The sequence below is a fragment of the Suricata suricatta genome, chromosome 17, assembly GCF_006229205.1.
Source record: "Suricata suricatta isolate VVHF042 chromosome 17, meerkat_22Aug2017_6uvM2_HiC, whole genome shotgun sequence".
Classification (NCBI taxonomy): domain Eukaryota; kingdom Metazoa; phylum Chordata; class Mammalia; order Carnivora; family Herpestidae; genus Suricata; species Suricata suricatta.
The window spans coordinates 14,119,278-14,144,634 of record NC_043716.1 but is presented as its reverse complement, the minus strand read 5'-3'; the positions used below and the strand labels follow the sequence as shown (position 1 = coordinate 14,144,634).

At 43.7% G+C, this 25,357-nt stretch overlaps 1 protein-coding gene, 1 long non-coding RNA gene and 1 pseudogene across 2 annotated transcripts in view; 1 reads left to right on the top strand and 2 right to left on the bottom strand.

The window, feature by feature from the left end:
- The window catches only part of YWHAE (tyrosine 3-monooxygenase/tryptophan 5-monooxygenase activation protein epsilon), a 52,858-nt gene extending 51,087 nt beyond the window's left edge, over positions 1–1,771 (bottom strand). The window contains exon 1 of the mRNA XM_029927573.1: positions 1,580–1,771. Within this exon, the coding sequence (XP_029783433.1) occupies positions 1,580–1,643 (64 nt within the window). The 5' untranslated portion in view covers positions 1,644–1,771. The remainder of the gene's footprint in view (positions 1–1,579) is intronic.
- Positions 1,772–1,830: 59 nt separating this feature from the next.
- On the top strand, positions 1,831–3,880 carry LOC115281896 (annotated as a pseudogene).
- A 4,381-nt stretch (positions 3,881–8,261) lies between these two features.
- Positions 8,262–17,207, bottom strand: LOC115281897. Its single transcript, XR_003904452.1, has 4 exons — positions 17,002–17,207; positions 16,337–16,383; positions 16,145–16,242; positions 8,262–8,605 (listed from the first exon to the last, which is right to left on the bottom strand). It is a non-coding gene; the product is annotated as an uncharacterized LOC115281897 (long non-coding RNA).
- Between the last annotated feature and the right edge of the window lie 8,150 nt (positions 17,208–25,357).

The following is a 25,357-nucleotide window of genomic DNA, read 5'->3' as shown; positions in this document are numbered from 1 at the left end:
ATTCATTCACATGACCAACCTGGCATTCAAGGAAAGCATGGGCCCTATATAACATTTTGAAAAATAAGTGGTTTCAGCAATTATGAAAAAATCTGAAGATCAACAGCACTTGTTTCCAACCTTGTCTCACCCCGGAACAGCATTAAAACGACAGAAACCATATACACGGGGTTTTTTTGTTTCGTTTTTATAATACTACAGTTTAACAGATGTAGGGCAATTCATCCAAAGTACCTAGATCCAAAATGGAGGGGGTGAGGGCAATTTTAAAAAGCAGCAACCTGAGATGAATTAACAGACACAATAGCCACTTCGATCAAATTCTGAAGAAATGACTCAAGAACCTTTAGGAGCAAAGGAGCAATGAACAAAGAACTGTTCAAATGTGTTCACAAAGCCATTTCTTTAAAATAGAAAAAAGAAAATACGATCTGCTGGGATGCCCTATGTTCTAAATCCAATAACCCAACCCTCAGAGGAGTCCTTCGGGTAGGTTAAGATCCCCCCATTAAGTACAAACATGCATTCCAAGCCGGGGGAGTCGAGCAAAATACAGTTACTAAACGTTATTTGAAATAACTTTATTTTCCAACAGGTCTTTTCATTTGTCATAATGGTGCCGACAAACAGGATAGTCAACATTTTACAAACTGGTAAACTGAGGCACGGGCATTTAAAGGATTAAGAATCATGGTCTCCTTGTTTCCTGTTCAACGCTTTATCCTCCAGAACCCCCAGCTAACGATGCCAGAAAATGATTACAGTAACTTCCGAGCTCTCCATGCTAAGTCCGAGGAAAGGGATCGTGAGCGACGTTTTTCTAGACCTCCCCAGAAGAAAGCAAGGTTGATTGAACGTAAAGCCTAAAAATCACTCAATACAAGGTGTGCCGGCCTACGGGAAGGAAATCCGATCGTAGCATCTCAGCTGGCCTTCGCTCAAGGATGAACTGCAGTGATTCCCACTCTGTCCCTCCCCACCCCTCATCCAAGACTGCCCTCCACCACAAACCCAAAGAAGCCCTCCGCTCGCAAGGATTCTTCTTTGTGAGACTCCACAGCCGCCGCCCCACATTGGGCCTCCGGGGAAAAGCCACCGCCCCCACCCGCCATATTTCCCTGAAAGGCGCCCGCGCTGCAGCTCCTGGTGCCACTTTCCCCCAAGTGACGGGTGTTTCTACCCCCCCAGCACCCCACCCAATTGTTCTCCACATCCCAAGATGGCCCAGAGGTTCCCCCTGGGGATTGCTCACCCGGAGACAGCACCCGCCATCTCCTCCCCCTCCCCCGCCCCGGGACTCGCCCTCCCCCCAGCCGCCATTTTACAACCAACTCCTCCACCCTCTCTCCTCGTCCTCCAGGCCCGCGAGTGTCTGCAGCTGAGGACGCCAAAGGGGTCAAATTCCTGGGCCTGAGGCCTCCCACCGCTCCGGGAGCCCACAGGCCATTTCCTACTTCCCGAAACCACGTCCCCGGCCAGGCTCGGAGACGATGCCGCCATTTTGTCTCCGGTTCCCGGCCTCTGTGGGCGGCGGCAGAGGGTCCGAGAATTCCAGCCCCCCGATACCCCCCCAACTCACCGTCGTATCGCTCAGCCTGCTCGGCCAGCTTCGCCTGGTACACCAGATCCTCCCGATCATCCATAGCGGCAGCGGCTCCGGCAGGGTCTGCGCGACGGATGGAAGCGGATAGTGTCTCCGACTCTCTCAGCCTCTCGCTCCGTGTCTGGGCAGCAAAAATGGCGGCTCCTCAATCCGGGACTTCCGCCTGCGCACGCGGACAACTGCTCAGCTCTATGGCAACCGCTCCCTGGCAACTGGCGCGGGGGGGCGGGTCCAGGAGCTCGAAGCCCGAAGAGGCTGGAACCAGCCAGAAGCCCCTCCTCCGTGGTCTCCGCCGGCGTTGGAGCTCTGAGGCGGGAACTGCGATGGATGGAAGGGAGAGCAATCCCGAGAGAGGGAGGGAAGAGAGAGGCAGCGGGTGGAGGGCACGCGCGGAGGCCGCCTGGATGGCTCCTGAAGAGAGTGAGCGAGGGAGCCTGGGCAGTGACCGAGGGCCAAGGCCTGGACTTGCGGGCAGAGAAAGCCTGAGGCTGTAACGGTTTTTATAATGACCGCCTTTCCTCACTGAAACCCAACTTCTGTCCTACCTTGCTCCTGTTTTTTTCAGCCAAGCCCAGTCCTGGGCCTTTTTCACACCTATTTGACACCAGTGTAAAGAGTGAGGCTCTGCTATAATTGGTAGGGGAAAGCAGCCAGCAGTTTTCACACCTCAGTTTCACCCTTGCCTTTTGCAATCTTCTCCTTCCTTTTTAGCCTTCTTTTTCTCCTTAGGCCCACAATGGATAGGAACAGGAAAGTTGTTAAGAGAAATCTGGTCTGGAGCGCAAGATGCAGAAGAGTGGAACCAACATTAGATCGAGACGGAAGAGGCAGGACTGGGAAAGAACCTGGCCTGTTTTACTTCCCAATGGATTCTCAGCACCTTGTACTCAATAAAATATTGGTTGCACGACTGAAGCTCAGGTTAGAATACAAACTCTGTGGTGGGATGCGCAATACATGGGGAATAAGAAGTAGTTTGGAACCGAGTGTGGACTGCTCCGTGCCCGTCCTCCGCCCTTACCGAGGCCGTAGCGCGGATCTGTGCGGGCAGCGGGGCGCCCCAAGTCCCGGCGCACGCCACCTGCGCCATGGTCCAGTTCACTACTGTCCTCTGCAAGGCCTACCGTGGAGGCCACCTAACCATCCGCCTTGCCCTGAGTGGCTGTACCAACGGGCCTTTCTACCTAATTGTGGCTGCTCACAACAAGTGCCCCAGGGATGGCCGTTTCGTGGAGCAGTTGGGCTCCTATGATCCACTGCCCGACAGTCATGGGGAGAAAAATGTTGCTCTCAACCTGGACCGAATCGGGCATTGGATCGGCTGTGGGGCTCACCTCTCTAAGCCTGTGGAGAAACTTCTGGGTCTCGCTGGCTTCCTTCCTCTGCATCCCATGATGATCACAAATGCTGAGAGGTTGCGAAGAAAATGAGCAAAGTCCTCTTAGCATCTCAGAAAACAGACACAGAAGCTACAGAAACAAAAACGAGCTGACTTCAGCCAATCTTGAGCAGAGCATTGGAGAAAAGGTCAAAGTCCTCTTAAAATACTTGCGCAGGCCACTTAGTTTTATTAGATTTGGAGGTCAATAAATGGAGTTTTCTAAAAAAAAAAAAAAGTAGGAACCAAAATTATGAAGAGTCTTGGACGGTAAGCTAGGAAGTTTGCACCTTATTCCATGGGCACAAGGAGTTATTTTTTGATGACTTTATGTGGAGGATGATGCCATCATGGATATACTTTGGAAAGATTAATAGAGATCATATGGCAAGCCTTGCAGTTGCCACTGTCCCTGAGCCACCTGTGCTGCCCAGTCATGGTCAGGCCCACCACCTTCTTCCACACGGCTGTAGGTAGGGAGCCACTGGGCCACTACGCCTTCCGGCTGTTTGCAGAGAAAAATTCCAAAGACAGCGGGGAAACGTTTGTGCTCTGAGCACAGGGGGAGAAGGATTCGATTATAAAGGTTCCTGCTTTCACAGGCTCATTTGGGATTCATGTGCCAGGGTGGTGACTTGACAGGCCATAACAGCAGTGGTGGCGAGTCCATCTCTGGGGAGAAATCTGATGATGAGAATTTCATCCTGAAGTGTACAGGTTCTGGCATCTGTCCACGGCAAGTGCAGGACTCACTTTCATCTACGCTGCCAAGATTGAGTGGCTGGATGGCCGGTGTGTGGTCTTTTGCACAGTGAAAGAGAGCATGAGTATTATGGGAGCCATGAAGTGCTTTGGGTCCAGGAATGGCAAGACCAGGAAGAAGACCACCATTGCTGATTGTGGACAAATCTAATAAATTTAACTTATGTTTTATCTTTTTTTTTAATTTGTGTTTTATCTTAATAACCATTCCTTCTGTAGCTCAGGAGAGCACCCCTTCACCCCCCAGCTACTCCAAAAATCCCATAACCTTTGTGCTCTCTCTACAGTTAGATGGGTTCCATATTTTCCTTACTCCTCTCCATGTCTAGCTGGATGCAAAGTTAAGTTTATGATTATGAGGGGCACCTGGCTGGCTCAGTAGGAGGAACATGCAAAGCATGGTTGTGAGTTCAAGCCCCACACATAGAGATTAGTCAAAAATAAAAAATGTTTTAAAAAAAGTTTATGGGGTACCTAGGTGGCCCAGTCAGTTAAGCTTCTGACTCAATTTTGGCGCAGGTCATAATCTCACAATTCATGAGTTCAAGTCCCACATTAGGCTCTGTGCTGACATCACCAATCCTGCTTTGGATTTTGTATCCTTCTCTCTGCCTCACCTTCACTCACGCTCTCTCTTTCACTCTTTCAAAATAAATAAAAATAAACTTTAAAAATAAGTTTATGAGGGGTGCCTGGGTGGCTCAGTGATCTCACAGTTTTTGTGTTTGAGCTCCACATCAGGCTCTCTGCTATCAGCACAGATCCTATGTTCCCCGCTGTCTCTGCCCCTTCTTCTCTCTCTCTCTCAAACTTTTTTAAAAATTTAAAAAATAGGGGCGCCTGGGTGGCTCAGTCAGTTAAGCATCCGGCCTCGGCTCAGGTCATGATCTCACGGTTCGTGGGTTCGAGCCCCACATCCAGCTCTGTGCTGACAGCTAGCTCAGAGCCTGGAGTTTGTCTTCAGATTCTGTGTCTCCCTCTCTCTCTGACACTCCCCTGCTCGCACTGTTTCTCTCTATCTCTCAAAAAATAAATAAAAGACATTAAAAATTTTAAAGAAAAAATTTTAAAAATAAGTTTATGATTATAAAATAAAAATTAAAACAAAAAAGGTTGCACAACTGTGATTAAAGGCTGCAATAATACCGGTAAAAGTAATAGGTGGTTGCAGTGAAAATAGGAAGGAAAAGTTCCTGCAGAGAAAAGCCACAAGAGTTCATAGCTGGGGTCACCTGGCTGGTTCAGTTGGTAGAGCATGCAAATTTTGACCTCAGGGTTGTGAGTTTGAGCCCCACAATGGGTATAAAGATTACTTAAAAATAAGATCCTAAAAAAAAAAGTTTGCAGCTGATCAGATGTGTAGATTTGGTGAGGAGGGAAAATATTTAAACTGATCCTCCATGCTCCCACCCTGAGTCACTGGGATAATGGGTTGCAGTGCCATTAGCAAAAACTGGATGGGTAGAGAAAGCTGCTGACAGAATGAACAGAGACACGAATTCCTTTTAGTACATGTTCTAAGGTTCTGACAAATCACCCATGTAAAAATCACCAGCATGGAATTGGAACAGGGGACTGACATTCCAAACTGAAGGGAGGCTGCCATGGAAGCAACTAGAGAATGTGTGCAGGTAGAAGACGGAAGAGACCTGGAAGAAAGAGAAAGCAGGAGAGCAGCGGAGGAAACCTGGTGGTTCCTTACTGCAGTCTAAACCACGCCCCTTTACAATTTAAACACACTTATCAGGGGAGTGCCTGGGTGACTCAGTTAAGTGACTATTGATTTCCGCTCAGGTCATGATCCAAGGGTCGTGAAATGGAGCCCCAAGTTGAGCTACACACTGAACTTGGAGCCTGCTTAAGATTCTCCCTCCCCCACTTACTCTTTCTCTCTCTCTCTCTCTCTCTCTCTCTCTCTCTCTCTTCCTCTGCCCCTCCCTCTCTTTCTCTCTAAACAAACGAACAAACTTACCAGATCTTAATGGTAAATGTCAAAATCAAAAGACCTAGGTTCCAGTCCTAATTCTGTTACCAAAAAATTTATGACCTTCAGCAAACATCATGTTCTTCTGTAACTTAAGGAACTGGAGGTCATATGATAGGCCACAAAATGAGTCTTTTTTTTTTTTTAACATTTATTTTTGAGAGACAGAGCACAAGTGGGGGAGGGGCAAAGAGAGAAGGAGACACAGATTCCCAAACAGGCTCAAGGCTCTGAGCAAGCTGTCAGCACAGAGCCCAATGTAGGACTCGAACCCATGAACTGTGAAATCATGACCCATGCCGAAGTTAGATGCCTAACCAATTGAACCACCAAGGCACCGCACAAAATGAGTCTTTTTTTTTCTTTAAAAAAATTTTTTTTACATTTATTTATTTTTGAGAGACAGAGCATGAATAGGGGAAGGGCAGGGCAAAGAGAAAAAGAGACACAGAATCTAAAGCAGGCTCCAGGCTCTGAGCTAGCTGTCAGCACAGAGCCCGATGCGGGGCCCAAACCCACAAACCGTGAGAGCGTGACCTGAGCTGAAGCTGGACGCTCAACCGACTGAGCCACCCAGGCACCCCAAAATGAGTCTTAATAAATGCTAAAAGACTGAGGGGTGCCTGGGTGGTGTGGTCAATTAAGCTTCTGACTCTTGATCTCAGCTCAAGTCAGGATCTCGCCATTTGTTAGTTCACGCCCCACACTGGGCTCTGCGCTGATGGTGTGAAAACTACTTGAGATTGCGTTTCTCCTTCTCTCTGCCCCTCCCCTACGTGTGCTCTCTCTCTCTCCCTCTCAAAAAGAAATAAACGTTTTTTAAAAATGTTAAAAGAATGGACTCATACAAAATATCTTTTCCTATCACAAATGGAATGAAACAAAAAATCAGTAATAAAAAAACTGGAAAATTAACATATGGAAGTGTTAATGAGAGACAGAGAGAGAGAAGGAGAGACAGAGTCTGAAGCAAGCTGCAGGCTCTGAGCTGCCAGCACGGCTCAAACTCACAGACCACAAGATCATGACCTGAGCCAAAGTCAGATGCTTCCCCAACTGAGACACCCAAGTGCCCCTTCTTTTGTTATTTATAAGCCCCTTTCGACCTTACCTGAGTTTGTGCTGTTGAAGTGAATCTTGTAGGTCCTTTAGATAGTTTCAAGATGGGGGCTGACTGCCAGAGAAACCAACCATGCAAATAGAGGACTGGAATTTTCAACTCTACTCACCTTGTTCCTGATGTCCAGGGATGGGAGAAGCTAGGGATCGAGTTAGTCACCAAAGGTCAATGACTTAATCATGCCTAAATAATGGAAATTCCATAACAAACTTGAACAATGGGATTGAGAGATTCCATGTTGGAGAATATATCCACATGCCAGGAGGAAGGTGGCATGCCCCAACCAGCACAGGGTCAGAAGGTCTTGTGCTCGGGACCCTTCCAGACTTCACCCTATGTGTTCCTTCATCCGGCTGTTTGTATTCTTTATAATAAACCAGCATGGGTAAGTAAAGTGGTTCCCTGAATTCTGTGAGCCACCACTGCAAATTATTAAACCTGAAAAAAATTGTGATCACTCACAATTTGTAGTCAAGTTGGACAAAAGCGTGGATAACCTGGGGACCTCCTACTTGCAATTGGCATTTGAAGTGGGGAGTTGTCTTATGGAACTGAGCCCTTAACCTCAGTCCCTGGGGTCTGTACTAACTCTGGATACTGTCAGAATTGAATTAAATTTTAGGATACCCAGTTGGTGTCCATAGATAATGAGAAATTTGCTTAATGTGGGAACCCCACACATTTGGTATAAGAAATATTATGTGTAGAGGGGCACCTGGGTGGCTCAGACGGTTAAGCATCTGGCTTCAGCTCAGATCATGATCTCACGGTTGGTGGGTTCCAGCTCCGCATCAGGCTCTGTGCTGACAGATAGCTCAGAGCCTGGAGCCTGCTTCAGAGTCTGTATCTCCCTCTCTCTCTCTGACCCTCCCCAGCTCATGCTCTCTCTCTCTATCTCTCAAAAATAAATTAAAAACATTTAAAAAAAATTTTTAAAGAAATATTGTGTGTAGAAACATATCATACTACAAAACTGACTCAAGAAGAAATAGAAAATCTGAATAGATGTATCACAATAAGGAGATTGCATTAGTAATCAAAAAACCTCAAGCTGGGGCGCCTGGGTGGCTCAGTTGGTTAAGCCTCCAACTTCAGCTCAGGTCATGATCTCACATTCGTGGGTTCAAGCCCCACGTTGAGCTCTGTGCTGGCAGCTCAGAGCCTGGAGCCTGCTTTGGATTCTGTGTCTCCCTCTCTCTCTGCCCCTCCCCGCTCATGCTCTGTCTCTCTCTGTCTCAAAAATAAATAAAACATTAAAATTTTTTTAAAACCTCCCAATAGCACAATGTGAATGTGCATACTTATGCCACTAAACTGTACACTAGAAATTATTAAAATGAAAAATGTTATATATATTTTCCCACAATTAAAAAAGAAGAAGAAATAGAAAATAATCTTCTTCCAACAAATAAAGTCCCAAGACCAGATGGCTTCACTGGTGAATTCTGCCAAACGTTTAAAGAATTAACACCAACCCGTCTTAAATTCTCCCAAAATATTAGATGAGAGAGCACTTCCTACCTCATTTTGTTAGACCAGCTTTACCTGGCTCTCTAACACCAAATCTGGACAGAGACATTACAAGAAAACTACAGGCCAAAATCTTTTATAAACAGATGAAAAATCTTAAATAAAACAATAGCAAACCTACCACAGCAGCATAGGGGTTCCAGGTTGGCTCAATCGGTATGGACCCTTGATCCTGGACTCTTGATCTTGGGGTTGTGGGTTTGAGCCCCACATTAGGCATACAGATTACTAGATAAATAAGTTTTGAAAAAAATTAGCAATGAGAAAAAGCCATTGGACATAGGAATGAGGTCATTAGTGACCTTCAAGAGCAGCTTCTAAAGGATGTTAGAGGCCACACAGCATTTGACTAAAGCACAAAGAAGGCAAGAAAGTGGGAGCAGTAAGTATGGGGTTCTCTTGAGAAGAACAGCAGTGAAGAGGCAGAGAGTGGTCATTTCATAAAAATAGTAGTCGGGGCGCCTGGGTGGCTCGGTCGGTTAAGCCTTCGACTTCGGCTCAGGTCAGATCTCGCGTTCGTGGGTTCGAGCCCCACGTCAGGCTCTGTGCTGACAGCTAGCTCAGAGCCTGGAGCCTGCTTCTGGTTCTGTGTCTCCTTCTCTCTCTGCCCCTCCGCCTCTCATGCTCTGTCTCTCTCTATCAAAAATAAATAAAAAACATTAAAAAATTAAAAAAAAATAGTAGCCAACAGGGGTGGCCAAGTTGGCCCACATTTTCACAAAATGCAGGTCTCCCTACAAAACCAACTCTGCTCCCAGGATTCTGCAGGACATGCAGAGGTTTGGGGGGCTCCTCGTAACCACCTGGCACTCTCTCCTGAGCAGGTGTCCCAAGACTGGCTGAAGTCTATCTGAAGGTGTCTCTTCCTAAGAACTGCTGAGAAGGTGGAAATCTTAAACCTGCATTGATTCTCTGACTTCACTGCCTGTCTCTCAGCAAACAGAACTGAGAGACACAGAAATTATTGACAAGGCAACAAACATACAGAGATATTTCTTCGAATTTTAATTTCAGTATAGTTAACATATAGGGTTATATTAGTTTCAGCTGTACAATATTCAACAACTGTATACACTCCTCAGTGCTCACCTTGATAAGTGTACTCTTCTCTACATTTTTAAAAAAATGTTTACTCATTTTTAGAGAGAGGGAGAGAAGGGGGGGCAGAGAGAGAGGGAGACAGAATCTGAAGCAGGTTCCAGGTTGTCAGCAGCACAGAACCCGATGCAGTGTTCAAACTCACAAATCAGGAGATCATGACCAGAGCCGAAGTGGGACTCGTAGCCGACTGAGCCACCCAGGTTTCCCATTAGTGCATTCTTAATCCTTAATCCCCTTTACCTATTTCACTCATTTCCCTACCCACCTCCCCTCTGGTAACCCTCCCCTCTGGTAATCTACAGTTAAGAGTGTTTTTGGTTTGTCTCCCTTTTTTTCTCTTATTTTGTTTCTTAAATTGCATATATGAGTGAGATTATATAGTGTTTGTCTTTCTCTCACTGGTTATTTTACTTAGCATTATATTCTCCAGATCTATCCATGTTGTAGCAAATGGCAAGATTTCATTCTCTTTATTTTATTTTTTTTAATGTTCATTTTTGATAGACAGAGACAGAGACAGAGTGTGAGGGGGCAAGGGGGAGAGAGAGAGGAAAACACAGAATCCGAAGCAGGCTCTAGGCTCCGAGAAGTCAACACAGAGCTGTCAGCGGGGCTTGAACCCATGAATAGGGAGATCATGACCTGAGCCGAAGTCAGATGTTTAACTGATTGAGCCACCCAGGTGCTCTGATTCCATCCATTTTACAGCCGAACAATATTCCATCCTATGTATATATGTGTACCGCATCTTTGTCCGTGTGTCTGCTGATCAGCACTGGGGCCGCTCCCAGAAGTTGGCTATCGGCAACAACGCCGTTATAAACAAAGGCGTGCATGTATCTTTCCGAATTAGTGTTTTCGTATTCTTGGGTAAATACCCAGGGGTGGAGTTACTGGATCACATGGTAGTTCTATTTTTAATTTTTTAGGAAGTTCCTTTCTGTTTTTCACAGTGGCTGCGCTAGTTTGCATTCCCACTAACAGGGCAAGAGGGGTTCCTTTTTCTCATCCTCACCAACAATTCTTTCTTGTGTTTGTGATTTTAGCCATTCTGACAGGTGGGAGGTGGTATCTCATTGCGGTTTTGACTTGCATTTCCCTGATGATGAGTGATGTTGAGCGTCTTTTCATGTGTCTGTTGGCCATCTGTCTTCTTTGGAGAAATGTCTGTTCATGTCCTCTGCCTATTATTTTACTGGATTATTTGGGGTGTTTTGGTGTTGAGTAGTATAAGTTCGTTCTGTGTTTTGGATACTAACCCTTTATTGGGTATGTCATTTGCAAATACCTTATCCTGTTCAGTAGATTGTTATTTCACTTTGATGGATGGTTGCTATGCAGAAGCTTTTTGATGTAGTTTCAATAGTTTATTTTTGCTTTTGTTTGCCTTGCTTCAGGAGACATATCTAGAAAAATGTTACTACGGCTGATGTCAGATAAATTACCACCTATGCTCTTCTCCGAAGATTTTTATGGCTTTAGGGGCTTAGAGGCATCTAAGTGGCTCAGTCAGCTAAGCATCTGACTCGATTTCAGCTCAGGTCATGATCTCAGGATTGTGGGATAGAGCCTAATTGGGATTCTCTTTCACTCCCTCTCTCTCTGCCCCACCCCCAATAAATAAGGAAACTTTTTCTAAAAAAGGGTTTTATGGTTTCAGACCTCACCTGTTTGTTTGTTTGTTTGAAGTCTCACATTCTTTTAAATGGTTTCAGGTCTCACATTTAGTTCCTTAATCCATTTTGGAGTTATTTTTGTTTATGGTGCAAGAAAGTCATCCAGTTTCATTCTTTTGCATGTTCCTCCAACTTTCCCATCACCATTTGTTGAAGAGATTATCTTTTCCCACTGAATATTCTCGTCTCCATTGTAATCATGGGTTTATTACTGGGCTCTCCATTCTGTTCCATTAATCTATGTGTCTATTTTTGTGTCAGTTATCATATTGTTTTGATGACTACATTTATTTTAATTTTAATGTTTATTTATTTTTGAGAGAGACAGAGAGAGCTTGAGTAGGGGAGGGGCAGAGAGAGAGACACACACACACACACAGAATCCGAAGCAGGCTCCAGGCTCTGAGCTGTCAGCACAGAGCCCAACTCGGGGCTCGAACTCACAGACGGTGAGATCATGACCTGAGCTGAAGTTGGACGCCCACCGACTGAGCCCCCCAGGCGCCCCAGATGACTACAGTTTGTAGCGTATCTTGAAATCTGGGATTGTGATCCCCTCCAGCTTTGTTCTTCTTTCTCAAGACTGTTTGGCTCTCCAGGGTCTTTTATGGTTCCAGACAAATTTTAGGATTATTTGTTCCAGTTCTGTGAAAAATACTGGCGGTATTTTGATAAAGATTGCATTAAATCTGGAGATTGCTTTGGCTGGTACGGACATTTTAACATTCTTTGTTCTTCCAATCCATGCGCATGGAGTGCCTTTCTGTTTGTTTGTGTCATCTTCATTTTCTTTCGTCAATGTTTTATGGTTTTCAGAGTACAAGTTTTTCACCTCCTTGGTTAGGTTTATTCCTAGGTATTTTATTATTTTTGATGCAATTATACATGGGATTGTTTTCTTAATTTCTCTTTCTACTACTTCATTGTTACTGTGTAGAAATAAAATGGATTTCTGTATATTGATTTTGTATCCTGTGACCTTACTGAATTAATTCATCAGTTCTAGTAAGTTTTGGTGGGGTCTTTAGGGTTTGCTATCTATACAGTATCATGTCTCCAAAAATAGTGAAAGTTTAGAGGTGGGATGTGAAGGGGCGCCCGGGCGGCTCAGTGGGTTGGGCACCTCACTGTGGCTTAGGCCATGCTCTCCTTGTTTGTGAGTTCCAGGCTTACACCAGGCTCTTAGCTGCCAGCACGGAGGCCACTTTGGATCCTCTGTCCCTCTCTCTCTCTCTGCCCTTACCCCACTGGTTTTCTCTCTCTCTCTCTCTCTCTCTCTCGCTCGCTCGCTCACTCTTAAAATATAAAAATAAATATGGGGTTGGGGCGCCTGGGTGGCTCAGTTGGTTAAGCGTCCAGCTTCGGCTCAGGTCATGATCTCATGGTTCGTGGGTTCAAGCCCCGCGTCGGGCTCTGTGCTGACAGCTAGCTCAGAGCCTGGAGCCTGCTTCCGATTCTGTGCCTCCCTCTCTCTCTGACCTTCCCCTGCTCATGGTGTCTCTCTCTGTCTTTCAAAAATAAATTTAAAAACATTTTTTTAAAAAAGGTGGGAAGTGAAGTCAGTGTCTCAGTTGCCGGTCAATATATATTTTGTGCCCTGTTCCTTTGTCACGAAAAAGAGAAGAAATACCTCAGTGAATGCAGATTGCTCTGCATTTTAGCTCTGCCTTTTTCTACTGTAGTTGGCATTTGTTTTGTTTTGTTTTAATGTTTATTTATGTTTGAGGGAAAGAAAGAGAGAGCCCACATGAGAGCGAGGGAGGGACAGAGAAAGAGGGAGACAGAGGATCCAAAGCAGGCTCTGGGGGACAGCACAGAGAGAAGTTTCTCTGGACAAAGATGTAGCTAGTGCAATGAACCAGCTTCTTGACACAGTGTAGAATGTCTTCAAGAAGTACCAATACCAGAACTGCAGGGCACTTGACCACCAAAAAACAACTTGTAAAGTACTCCAAGAGTTTCGGTGCCACTCTGAAAACCTATTTAAAATTATTTTTAGAGTGGGGTGCCTGGGTGGCTCAGTTGGCTAAGCGTCCAACTTCAGCTCAGGTCATGATCTCACAATTTGTGGGTTCGAGCCCTGCATCGGGCTCTGTGATGACAGCTCAGAGCCTGGAATCAGTCACAGATTCAGTGTCTCCCTTTCTCTCTGACCCACCCTGCTCACGCTCTGTGTGTGTCTTTCTCTCAAAAATAAATAAACATTAAAAAATTTATTTTTATAGAGAGTGAGAGCAAGTGGGGAAGAAGGGCAGATGTAGAGAAAGAATCGTTTTTTTTTTTATTAAGGTCCCATATATGGTCAGTTGCTATTCTTTGTTTTTTTAAAGTTTATTTATTTATTTTGAGGAAAGCCGGGGTGGGAGGGCAGAGAAAGAGAAAGAGAATCCCAAGTAGGCTCCACACCATTCTCATGGAACCTGACACAGGGCTTAAACTCACCAACCATAGGATTATGACTTGAGTCAAAAACAAGAGTCCGATGCTTAATTGACTGAGCCTCCCAGATGGTCTGAGGGAGACTGAGAGAGAATCTTAAGCATCCTCCATGTGGGGCTTGATCCCAGCACCCTGGGATCATGACTTGAGCTGAAATCAAGAGTCACGCAAAACCACCCAGGAGCCCCCCAGAACCAACTTTAAAGACAGCAAGGGGGGACGCCTGGGTGGCTCAGTCGGTTAAGCTTCCGACTTCAGCTCAGGTCATAATCTCACAGTTTGTGGGTTCGAGCCCCATGTCAGGCTCTGTGCTGACAGCTCAGAGCCTAGAGCCTGTTTCAGATTCTGTGTTTCCCTCTCTCTCTCTCTGTCCCTCCCCTGCTCACACTTTGTCTCTGTCTCTCAAAATAAAATAAAGACAAAAAAAAAAAAAAAAAGAAGAAGATCGCAAAGGGCACCTGGGTGGCTAGGCTGATTAAGTGTCTGACTCTTGATGTTGGCTCACGTCATGATCTCATAGTTGTGAGATCAAGCCCCACATCAGGCTCCTTGCTGAGCGTGAAGCCTGCTTGGGATTCTCTTTCTCTCTTATTTCTCCCTGCCTGTGCTCCACTTGCCATTGTGCATGTGCTGCAGAATGCTCTCTGTCTCTCTCTGTCTCTCCCTCAAATTTAATAAATAAATTTAAGGAAAAAAAGGATGGCAAGGCAATAAATATGTTCATAAGTGCCAACCAACTAATTCATCAAACCAATCTGATACTTCAGACCTAAACTGTGGCCTGAAAGTTATACATATGTTAATAGATGTACTTCTCAGCAGAAGTATTGAACTGCCTTTATCTGTAACTTTTATTTTTTATTCATTGTTTTACATTTATTTATTTTTGAGAGACAGAGAAAGAGCATGAATAGGGGAGGGGCAGAGAGAGAAAGAAGAAACAGAGAATCTGAAGCAGGCTCCAGGTTCTGAGCTAGTGGTCAGCACAGAGCCTGATGCGGAGCTCAAACCCACAAACTGTGAGATCATGACCTGAGCCGAAGTGGGATGCTCAACCGACTGAGCCACCCAGGCGCCTCTATCTGTAGCTTTTAAAGTTTGCCTGGATAACTTATCAGTCCCTCCTGAAGGAATCTAATCCAGGATGTTTAATTGATATTTTACACCATATTTTTATTAAGTGTAGCTTAATCACAATCCTACGCTGAAGATTTTGCATCCCTTTTGCTATTATCATTCTTTAAAGAATTTTAGGCCAAGGGGCCCATGAGTGGCTCACTGGGTTAAGTGTCCGACTCTTGATTTAGCCTCAGGTAAATTTAGTGGTTCAGGAGCCCCAAATTAGGCTCTTCAATGACCATGTGGAACCTGTTTGGGATTCTCTCTCTAAAAATAGATAAACTTTAAAAAACACAAAACAAAACAAAGGGCACCTGAGTGGCTCACTTGTTTTGAGTGTCCAACTTCGGCTCAGGGCATGATCTCCCGGTCCATGATTTTGAGCCCCAGATTGGGCTCACTGCTGTCAGCCCACAGTCAGCTTTGGGTCCTCTGTCTCCCCTCTCTCTGCCCCTCCCTCACTTTCGAGCTCTCTGTCTAAAAAACCCCAAAAATCCACACATAAAAAAAGAAAAACAAAACAAACAAAAGAATTATAAGCCAAAAGAGTTTATGCCTTAACGTGTCATTATATAACATTCCTTAAAAGAACTGTGCACCCCTAGATGGTGCAGTCTGTTAAGCACTTGGCTGGGGTCATGCTCTCACAGGTTCCGAATTCCAGCCCCACACTGGGCTCTGCACTGATGGCCGGCACAGGGAGCCTGCTGGGGATTCTCTCTCTACTCTCTGTCCCTCCCCCACTTGCGTACGTGCATTCTCTTTTTCTCTCTCTCTCTAAAAATCAACTTAAAAAAAAAAGAATTGTAAATATGGTGTTTCTTTGACATTTTAACTCTAAAGTGATATGCTGCGAGATAATTAACAATATTTGATGGCAAATATTCAGTATATCTGTTAAAAAAATAGTGAGTTTTACTTTTTCCTTACCAATTTGAATGCCTTTCATTTCTTTTTCTTTTCTTTTGTTTTTGTTTTTTTTTGTTTTTTGTTTTTGTTTGATTGCTGTGGTTAGGACCTCCAGTACTATGTCCAAAAACAAAGAGGAGAAACATTTTTGATATAGCATCTTGGAATGTAAACAGATATAAAAAATCATGGTGCATGCACGGGGTGCTTGGCTAGCTCAGTAGGTATGGCATGTGACTTTTTCTTTTAATGTTTACTTATTTGAAAGAGAGAGAACATGTCTATGCTCAGGAGGGACAAAAAGAAAGGGAGAGAGAATCCCACACAGGCTTCATGCTGCCAGCATAGAGTTCTATGTGGGGCTTGATCTCACAATTCCCTGAGATCATGAGCTAGGCCAAAATCTAGAGTTGGACTCTTAACCAACTGAGTCAACCCCCCAGATGCCCCAGTAGGGCATGTGACTCTTGATTTCAGGGTCATGAGTTCAAGCGCTATCTTGGGTGGAGAGGTTAATACTTACAGAAAATCATGGCGCTGTATTGAGGTGGTTCTCACAATGCAACACTGAACTTCGCACAGCTGCTGCGTGAACGGACACTTCAGACTCCATCGAAAATCCTGTAAAACAATCAACAAGTCACTAAATCACATCCTTAAGTATGAGTCTCCCAACTTTATTGAAATATTTCCTTTAATGGAAACAAGACCTTACTTGACTTGTCTTGAGTAGAGTATCCATACATGGCAGTGTGCTAAGCACTACAAGAAGGAAATAGGACATTAAAAAATATGATTAGTCATTGAGCCAAGTCAGGAGCTTGAGTTTAGTTTTTTTTTTTAAGTTAACATTGTGTTTTTACTTGGAAAAATAGGCTAATTATTTTATTTTAAACTTTTTGGAATTTGTTTAAAATTTTTTAATGTATATATTACCTTTACAATTTACAACTTAATTTTTAAAAATTTACAATGTGAAATTTATGAAGATACCCATGAAAAATTCTCTCACAATGTATGATTAAGTATAAAAGCCATAAAATCACATACTCAGTATCATCACATTGTTAAAAATATAATTATACTTAGAAAACCATAAAAAATACATTAAAAGAAAGTTAAAGTCAATATTTTAGGGGTTATGGATGTTTTATTTTCACTTTTCCTATTTGTATTTTCATAGATATTTTTAATTATGTATTGCTTTTATGTTTTTAAGTTTTTTTAAGTTTATTTATTTTGAGAGTGTGAGAGACTGCAAGCAGAGGAGGGTCAGAGAGAGGGAGCGAGAGAGAATCACAAGCAGGCTCCGTGCAGACAGTGTGCCCTCCAGGTGCCCTGAATTACGCATTACTTTCAAGAGTAAAAAGGTAGGGGCACCTGGGTGGCTCAGTTGGTTAAGCCTCAGACTCTTGATCTCAGCTTAGGTCTTGATCTCAGGGTCCGGAGTTCAAGTCCCTTGTTGGACTCCGACTGGACATGGAGTCTACTTAGAAAAACAAACAAAAAGAATAAAAAAGTAAACCAAAAGCAATAAAAATTACTTTATGCTACAATATTGTTCTGAAAACTGCCTCTTGCATTCAATATATATCACACACACACACACACACACACACTGTTTTTTTTTTTAGGTAAACGCTATGCCCAACATGGGGCTTGAACTCACCACCCTGACATCAAGAGTTTTGCGCTCCACTGACCCAGCATGGTGTCTCTCATGAATATTTTTTCAATAGTACCTATAAAGCTACTTTTGTCTTTTTAATAAATTAAATAATAATTAAATAATAATTAATATGATATTCTCTTATGTGGGTGTCACATTATTTAATCAATCTTCTATTGATAAATATCTAAGCTCTTTAAAATTCATTGTTGTTACAGGGGTGCCTGGGTGGCTCAGTCAGTTAAGCGTCTGCTATGATCTCACAGTTTTTGAGCTCAAGCCCTGAGTCAGGCTCTGTGCTCATATCTCAGAGGCTGGAGCCTGTTTCTGATTGTGTCTCCCTTTCTCTCCCTGCACCTTCCCCTCAACAGTAAATAAACATTTAAAACATTTTTTTAAGGTTTATTTTATTTATTTTTGAGAGACAGAGACAGCACGAGCAGGGGAGGGTCAGAGAGAGAGAGATAGAATCCGAAGCAGGCTCCAGGCTCTGAGCTCTGAGCTAGCTGTCAACCCAGAGCCCGACGTGGGGCTCGAACCCACGAACTGTGAGATCATGACCTGAGCTGAAGCCAGTCACTCAGCCGACTGAGCCACCCAGGTGCCCCTAAAACACTTTTTTAAAAATTATTGTTGTTACAAATAATAGTTTAACAAGCTCCTTGAGATCTTTACACATATAGAAGGGTATATCTAGGAGGAAAATTTATTTTATTTCATTTTATTTTTATTTTTATTTTAAAGTAATCTCTATACCCAATGTGGGGCTCTGATTCATGACCCCAAGATCAAGAGTTGCATGCTCTTCCAACTGAGCTAGCTGGGCACCCCTAGAAGGGAAATTTTACTATTATTATTATTATTATTTAAAGTTTAATTTTAAAGTAATCTCTGCACCTAATATGGGGCTGGAACTCACAGCTGCAGGATCAAGAGTCCCCTGCTCCACCAACTAAGCCATCCCCATGCTCTTATCTGTCTAATCTTATTTCAATATGTCATTATTTGTTACAATAGCTTTACAGTACATTATCGTATTACTAAGGTAAATATTTTTTTTCAAAATTTCACTCATTTTGTGTTATATGTCTCCCAGATGAACTGGAGAATCAACCTGAAACATTCCCTCAAGACCCATTTTGAATTTTTTCTTTTAGAGAGGGAGAGAGAGTGCAAGTGGGGGAGATGGGCAGAAAGAGAGAGTGAAAGAGAGAGAAAGAGAGAGAGAGAGAGAGAGAATTCCAAACAGACTCTACACTTGGCCCAACGCACAGCTCGATCCCAGGATCCTGGGATCATGACCTGACTGAATTCAATAGTTGGATGCTCAACCAGGCTCCACACTCAGCTCAGAGAGCTGGACATGGGCTGGATTTCGATGGCCCTGTGATCAGGACCTGAGGCAAAATCAAGCTGCAGATGCTCAACTGACTGAGCCACCTTGAAGGGGTTCTGAAGGGCTTCCTCTCTTGGTAGGTTATATGCAAGTAGGTTCAGCCCAGTAACTTACTGTCTCGTTCACCTGACCCTCAGGAAAATACCCATGTTTATATTGTACAGAAAGATGGGAGTACAGACTGCTTCCCTGGCACCTCTTCGCTGCCCCGCTGGCTCTCCTCAGGCCTGTGGCCAGGTGCCCAGAGAGGCTTGGGCGCATGAGCAATCCACCGCATCACAGCCTTCTACTTCTGTGGCTGATTTCAATGAAGATTCTGCTTCTCTGCCAATCTGGCTCAGTTGGTTGACTCTTGATTTCAGCTCAGGTCATGATCTCTAGACTCATGAGACTGAGCCCCCCCGCCCCACCATGGGAGCTGCATTGGGTTCTGCATTGATAGTGGGGAGCCTGGGTGGAATTCTCTCTCTCTCTCTCTCTCTCTCTCTGCCTCTCCCCCTCCAAATAAATAAACTTTAAAAAAAAAGTTCTGCTGTTCTCCAAATAAGTATTAAAACCTATCACTTTCAAACCTCTCAAGATTCCATTACTTAGGAAGAAGAAAAGATTATAAGTGGCTTAAGGACAGTAGCAAATTAGAAAGAAGTTAGGTCTACAGTTTATGCCATTCACCAATTTTTTTTTTTAATTTAATGGAGTAAGGTTACGAACCAACTTCTTTTTTTTCTTGTTAAATTTTTTTTTAATGTTTATTCATTTTTGAGACAGAGAGACAGAGCATGAGAAGGGGAGGGGCAAAGAGAGAGGAGGACACAGAATCTGAAACAGGCTCCAGGTTCAGGAGTCAGCATAGAGCCTGATGTGGAGCTTGAACCCACGAACTGTGAGATCATGACCTGAGTCGAAGTCCGACGCTTAACTGACTGAGCCACCCAGGTGCCCCAAGAACCAACTTCCATAGGGACGCCTGGGTGGCTCAGTTGGTTAAGCGCCCAACTTCCGTTCAGGTCATGATCTCACCGTCTGTGAGTTCGAGCCCCACCTTGGGCTCTGTGCTGACAGCTCAGAGCCTGGACCCTGCTTTGGATTCTGTGTCTCCTTCTCTCTCTGCCTCTAACCTGCACATGCTCTGTCTCTATCTGTACCTCAAAAATGAATAAATGTTTAAAGAAATTAAAAAAAAAGAACCAACTTCTTTTTGTTGTTGTTGTTTTTTATTTTATTTTTGGGAGACAGAGAGAGACAGCATGAGCAGGAGAGGGTCAGAGAGAGAGGGAGATACAGAATCCGAAATAGGCTCCAGGCTCTAAGCTAGCTGTCAGCACAGAGCCCGATGCACGGCTCAAACCCACATTCTGTGAAATCATGACCTGAGCCGAAGCTGGACTCTTAACTGACTGAGCCACCCAGGCACCCCAAGAACCAACTTCTATAAATACTAATATAAAATATAGTCTATAGTATAGTATAAAATATAACCTAGTATAAAATAAGATATAAAATTTTCAGATGAATGGAAGAAGGTTTTTTAGCATTGAAAGTAAAAATTGGCTATTTGAAGGGACACCCGGGGTGGCTCAGTTGGCTAAGTGTCCGACTTGGGCTCAGGTCATGATCTCACCGTTTGTGGGTTCAAGCCCCGCATCGGGGTCTGTGCTGACCGCTAGCTCAGAGCCTGGAGCCTGCTTCAGATTCTCTGTCTCTTTCCTCTCTGCCCCTCCCCTGTTCATGCTCTGTCTCTCAAAAATAAATAAATGTAAAAAAAATATTTTAAAAACATTTAAAAATTGGCTATTTGAATAAATAATAAATATAATAAATAAAATATGAAAAGGGTATGACCTGGAGAGCCTGGGTGGCTCAGCTGAGCATCCAACTCGTGATTTCTGCTCAGGTCATGACCTCAGGATCTGGGATCCAGTCCCTTGGAGGGGATCTGAGCTGAGTGTGGAGCCTACTTAAGATTCTCTCGCCTTCTCCCCCTGCTGCTCCCCGACTTGGGTGGAAGCAGGTGCATGCGTGCTCTCTCTATATTAAAAGTAGTAAGTAAGTTGAAAACAAAAACCAGAAGAAAAGGGTATAACTTGCTAATTCATACATGAGAGAAGTCAAAGAGTTAATCAAGAAATATGTTCATTCTCACTGGTAATAAAATTTACAAATAAAGATGTACTTTTTGAAAAATCAATCTTTTTAAATTCTTTTTAAAATTTTTTGTTTTTATATGTTTTTATCATTTATTTTGAGGGAGAGAGAGAAGGAGGGGGAGAGAAAGAGAGAATCCCAAGCAGGCTCCACTCTGTCAACACAGAGCCTGACACTGGTCTCAAACCCTCGAACCCTCGTGACCTGAGCCAAAATCAAGAGTTAACACTTAACCAACTAAGCCACCCAAGTGCCTCAAGATTTTATCTTTTTAATGTAATCTCTATACCCAACATTGAACTCAAAATCAGAACCCAGAGATCAAGGGTTGAATTGCTCTACGGACTGAGCCAGCCAGGTGCCCCTCAGTTATTTTTTCAATATCATCTACTATTCAATCCATGTTCAATTTTCCATGGTTGTCTCAAATGTTTTTTTTTTTCCCCAATTGGTTTGCCCGAATCAGGATACAAACTAAATTCACACAACGCATCCGTGAATAGAGCTCTTAAGTCTCTTGGAATCCATGACAGATCTCCCGTCCTGTCCTTTTTCTTTTCGTGCCATTTATTTGAGAGAAACTTGGCCATTTGTCTTGTAGGATATGTCACATCCTGGATATGTCTTCACTTCCTTATGGTGTTATTTAACTTGTTCCTGCATTCCTCATATTTCCTGTAAACTAATAGCTGGATTAGAGTTGTGTCCATTTTTTTTTTTAATTTGAATGTCCCAGAGGTGGTGCCTGCTGTGGTCTTCCTGTTATCAGGGACACACAATGTCTTGTTCACTTTTAGCATTGCTGTCACTGGCAAGAGACAAATAATTTTATTATACTCAGTACGATGTTTTTGTTTTTAAAATTTTTCTTTATATTGAAATATAACTGTTACACAAATATACAATGTTATATTAGCGAAACAACAACAACAGTAACAAAACCCAGTGTTATATCAGTTCCAGGCGTACAACATAGTGATTGGACAATGCATCAGTCAGTGCTCACCGCAGTGTGTGTAATCACCATCTGTCACAACACTCTTACTACTACATTCCTTACTATTATTGCCCATGCTGTACTTTTCATTATCATGACATTTCTTTCATTACTGGAAGTTTGTATCTTTTTTTTTTTAAGTTTGTATTCATCCCCTTCACCTATTTTATCCTCACCCACCTCCCCTCTGGCAACTACCAGTTTGGCTTATGTATTTAAGAGTCTGTTTAGGGGGCACCTGGATGGCTCAGTCGGTTGAGCATCTGACTCTGATTCAGCTCAAGGCATGAACGTCAGGTCGTGGGATTGAGTCGCAGGTCGGCTCTGTGCTGAGCATGGAACCTGCTCAAGACTATCCTCCCTCTCTCCCTCTGCCCTTCTCCCCTGCTCTCTCTCTCTAAAACAAACAGACAAAAAAGTGTGTTTGATTTTTTGTTTGTTGATCTGTTTTTTAGATTCCATATATAAGTGAAATCATATTTTGTTTGTCTTTCTCTGCCTGATTCATTACCCCTTAGCCTAATACACTCTGTCCATATATGCCACAAACGGCAAGACCCCCTCTTTCCCATGGCTGAGTACTGTCCCTCTGCGTGTACACACCGCCTCTTTATCCGTTCGTCCGTCGCTGGACGCTGGCGCTGCTTCCGCATCTTGGCGATTGTAACGAATCCCGCAGTAGACATAGGGGTGCGTGTGTCCTTTCAGATTAGTGTTTTCATTTTGAGGGGTAAATAGTGCGTAATGGAATTGCTGGATCATATGGTATTTCTATTTTTAATTAAAAATTTTTTTACTGTTTATTTATTTTTGAGGGAGAGACAGAGTGAGAGTGGGAGAGGGGCAGAGAGAGGAAACACAGAGTCTGAAGCAGGCTCTAGGCTCTGAGCTGTCAGCACAGAGCCTGACACAGGGCTCAAACTCATGAACCACGTGATCATGACCTGAGCCAGAGGCAGACGCTGCTTAACAGACAGAATCACCCAGGTACCCCTATTTTGAATTTTTAAAAAAGATTTTATTTATGTAATCTCTGTACTCAACATAGGGCTCAGACTCACAACCCTGATGTCAAGAGTTGCATGCTCAAGCCAGCCAGGCGCCCCTCCGTTTTTAATTTTTTTGAGGAAACTCCATACTGTTTTCCAGAGTGGCTGCACCAATTTACATTCCCACCAAGAGTGCACGAGGGATCCTTGTTTCCACATCTTCACCAACACTGTCATTTTTTTTTTAAGATTTTATTTATGGGGGCACCTGGGTGGCTCAGTAACTTGAGCACTGATTTCGGCTCAGGTCATGATCTTGCAGTTCGTGGGTTCAAGCCCCTTACCAGGCTCCTGTGCTGACAGTGCAGAGCCTGCTTGGGGTTCCACCGCTTTCTCTGTCCCTCCCAACTCGTGCTTTCTCTCTTTCTCAAAATAATGATAAAACTTTAAATATCTGAACGGCTATTAAAAATATTTTATTTATGTACTTTTAAATTTTGTTTTATGAATTTTTTAAATGTTTTATCTATTTTTGAGAGAGAGAGAGAGAGAGCATGAGCTCTTCTGGGGGATGGACAGAGGGACAGAGGAGATCCGAAGCGGGCTCCAAGCTGACGGCAGCTGACAACATACCGTGAGGTCATGACCTGAGCTGATGTCGATGCACAACCACCTGAGCCAGCCAGCTGCCTCTATTTACGTGTTTTTAGGTATTCTTCACACCTAAGGTGGGGCTCAAACCCATAGCCCCGAGGTCGGGGATTGCACGCTGCACCGACTAAGCCAGCCAGGGGCCCCAACACTTGTTATCTCTTGCTGGGACAAATATTTGTATTGTTTATTTGTTTGTTTATTTTTATTTTTTTGAGACAAATATTTTCAAATCACTTTACTGAGATATCATCTACACACCATAAAATCCATCCATTTTAAGTGTAAAATTCAATTAATCTCAGTGTATTACCAGAGTTATGTAGCCATTGCCACAGTCTAATTTTAGACCATTTCCATCACACTGAAGGGAAACTTCGAGCGCATTCACAGTCAGTCCCCATTCCTACTCCCAGCCCTGGGCAATCGTCAATCCATTTTCTGTCTGATAGATTCACCCTATATAGAAACAAATCATATTTTGTGTCTGTTAACTCTCAGTCGGTTTCAGAATTCCATTCAGACGTTTGAACCTCACTGTGCCTCCTTCTTTCCCTTGCTCCCGTTTCTCTCAATCCCTCATTCATTGACGTTGATTAATTTTTAAAATATTTTCTTAAGTTTTTTATTTATTTTGAAAGAGAGAGAAACCACAAGTCAGGGAGGGGCAGAGACAGAGGGAGAGAGAGAATCCCAGCACAGAGCCCAACACACAGACTGTGAGATCATGACCTGAGCCGAAATCAAGAGTCGACCCTTTGTCGATTGATCCACCCAGGTGACCCTTTTAAAATAATTTTTAGGCCTTATTTATTTATTTTGAAGGCGAGAGAGAGAGAGAGAGAGAGAGAGAGAGAGAGAGAGAGAGAGGGAGAGAGAGAGCGCGCGCATGCACATGCGCACAAGCAGAGGAGGGCCTGAGAGAAAGGGCGAAAGGGAATCCCAAGTACTGTCAGCGCAGAGCCTGGCACAGGGCTTGATCTCATGAACCCTGAGATCATAACCTGAGCTGAAATCAAGAGTCAGACACTTAACCGACTGAGCCACCCAGGCGCCTACAGTTGATCAATTTTTGAGAAGAGCGCCTCTCGTTTTATGCTTGATTTCCTTGCTTTGTGGATTTTGTGCCGTCTTGTTCCCTCAGTAGCCAGCTCTGTGCTCCCCTAGATTATCAGGGCCGGGCTATAAGCACGGTTGTAAGATTTGTAAAAGAGGTGCTCCAACACACAGTCTCAGAGGCCCACAGCTTAGCAGGCAAAAGGCTATGTTTAAACTGAGAACTATGCCCCCTGCAGGCAGGCAAAGCCATGAGCCAGGCCTGAGTCTTGGCCAGCAGAGTGCAGACTAGATTTAACTTTACTCCTCTGTGCCCCCCAAGTCCTTGGTGAGGGCCTAATCTGTATATTCACACACAGCGGCACTGCTAGTAAGACTAGACATTTAGTTCTCCTTTACAGTAGTAGAGGTGTACTATTAGTCATTTGACAAACATTTGCTGTGTTTCCCATATGGGAATCATGTAAGGTGCTACATACAGACAGAAGTGAATACAATGGTACAACCCCTCACGTTAAGAAGCCTGCTGTCAGTCTTTTCATTCCCAGTAATCTTTTTCCATGGCCCTTTCTTCGCAAACAGTCCCAGGGCCCAGTTCCAAACACCTACTTTGGCAGATGCTAAAAATCATGCTTGGGACTCCTGGATGGCTCAGTTGTTAGAATGTGCGGCTCTTGATTTTGGGGTCATGAGTTCAAGCCTCCTGTTGACTGTAGACATTACTTTAAAAAATAAATTAAAACAAAAAAATAAATATTTTTACTTATTTTATTTTTGTAAAATATTTTTGTAAAATAAAATAAAGGGAAACTATTAAAAACTAAACACTATAG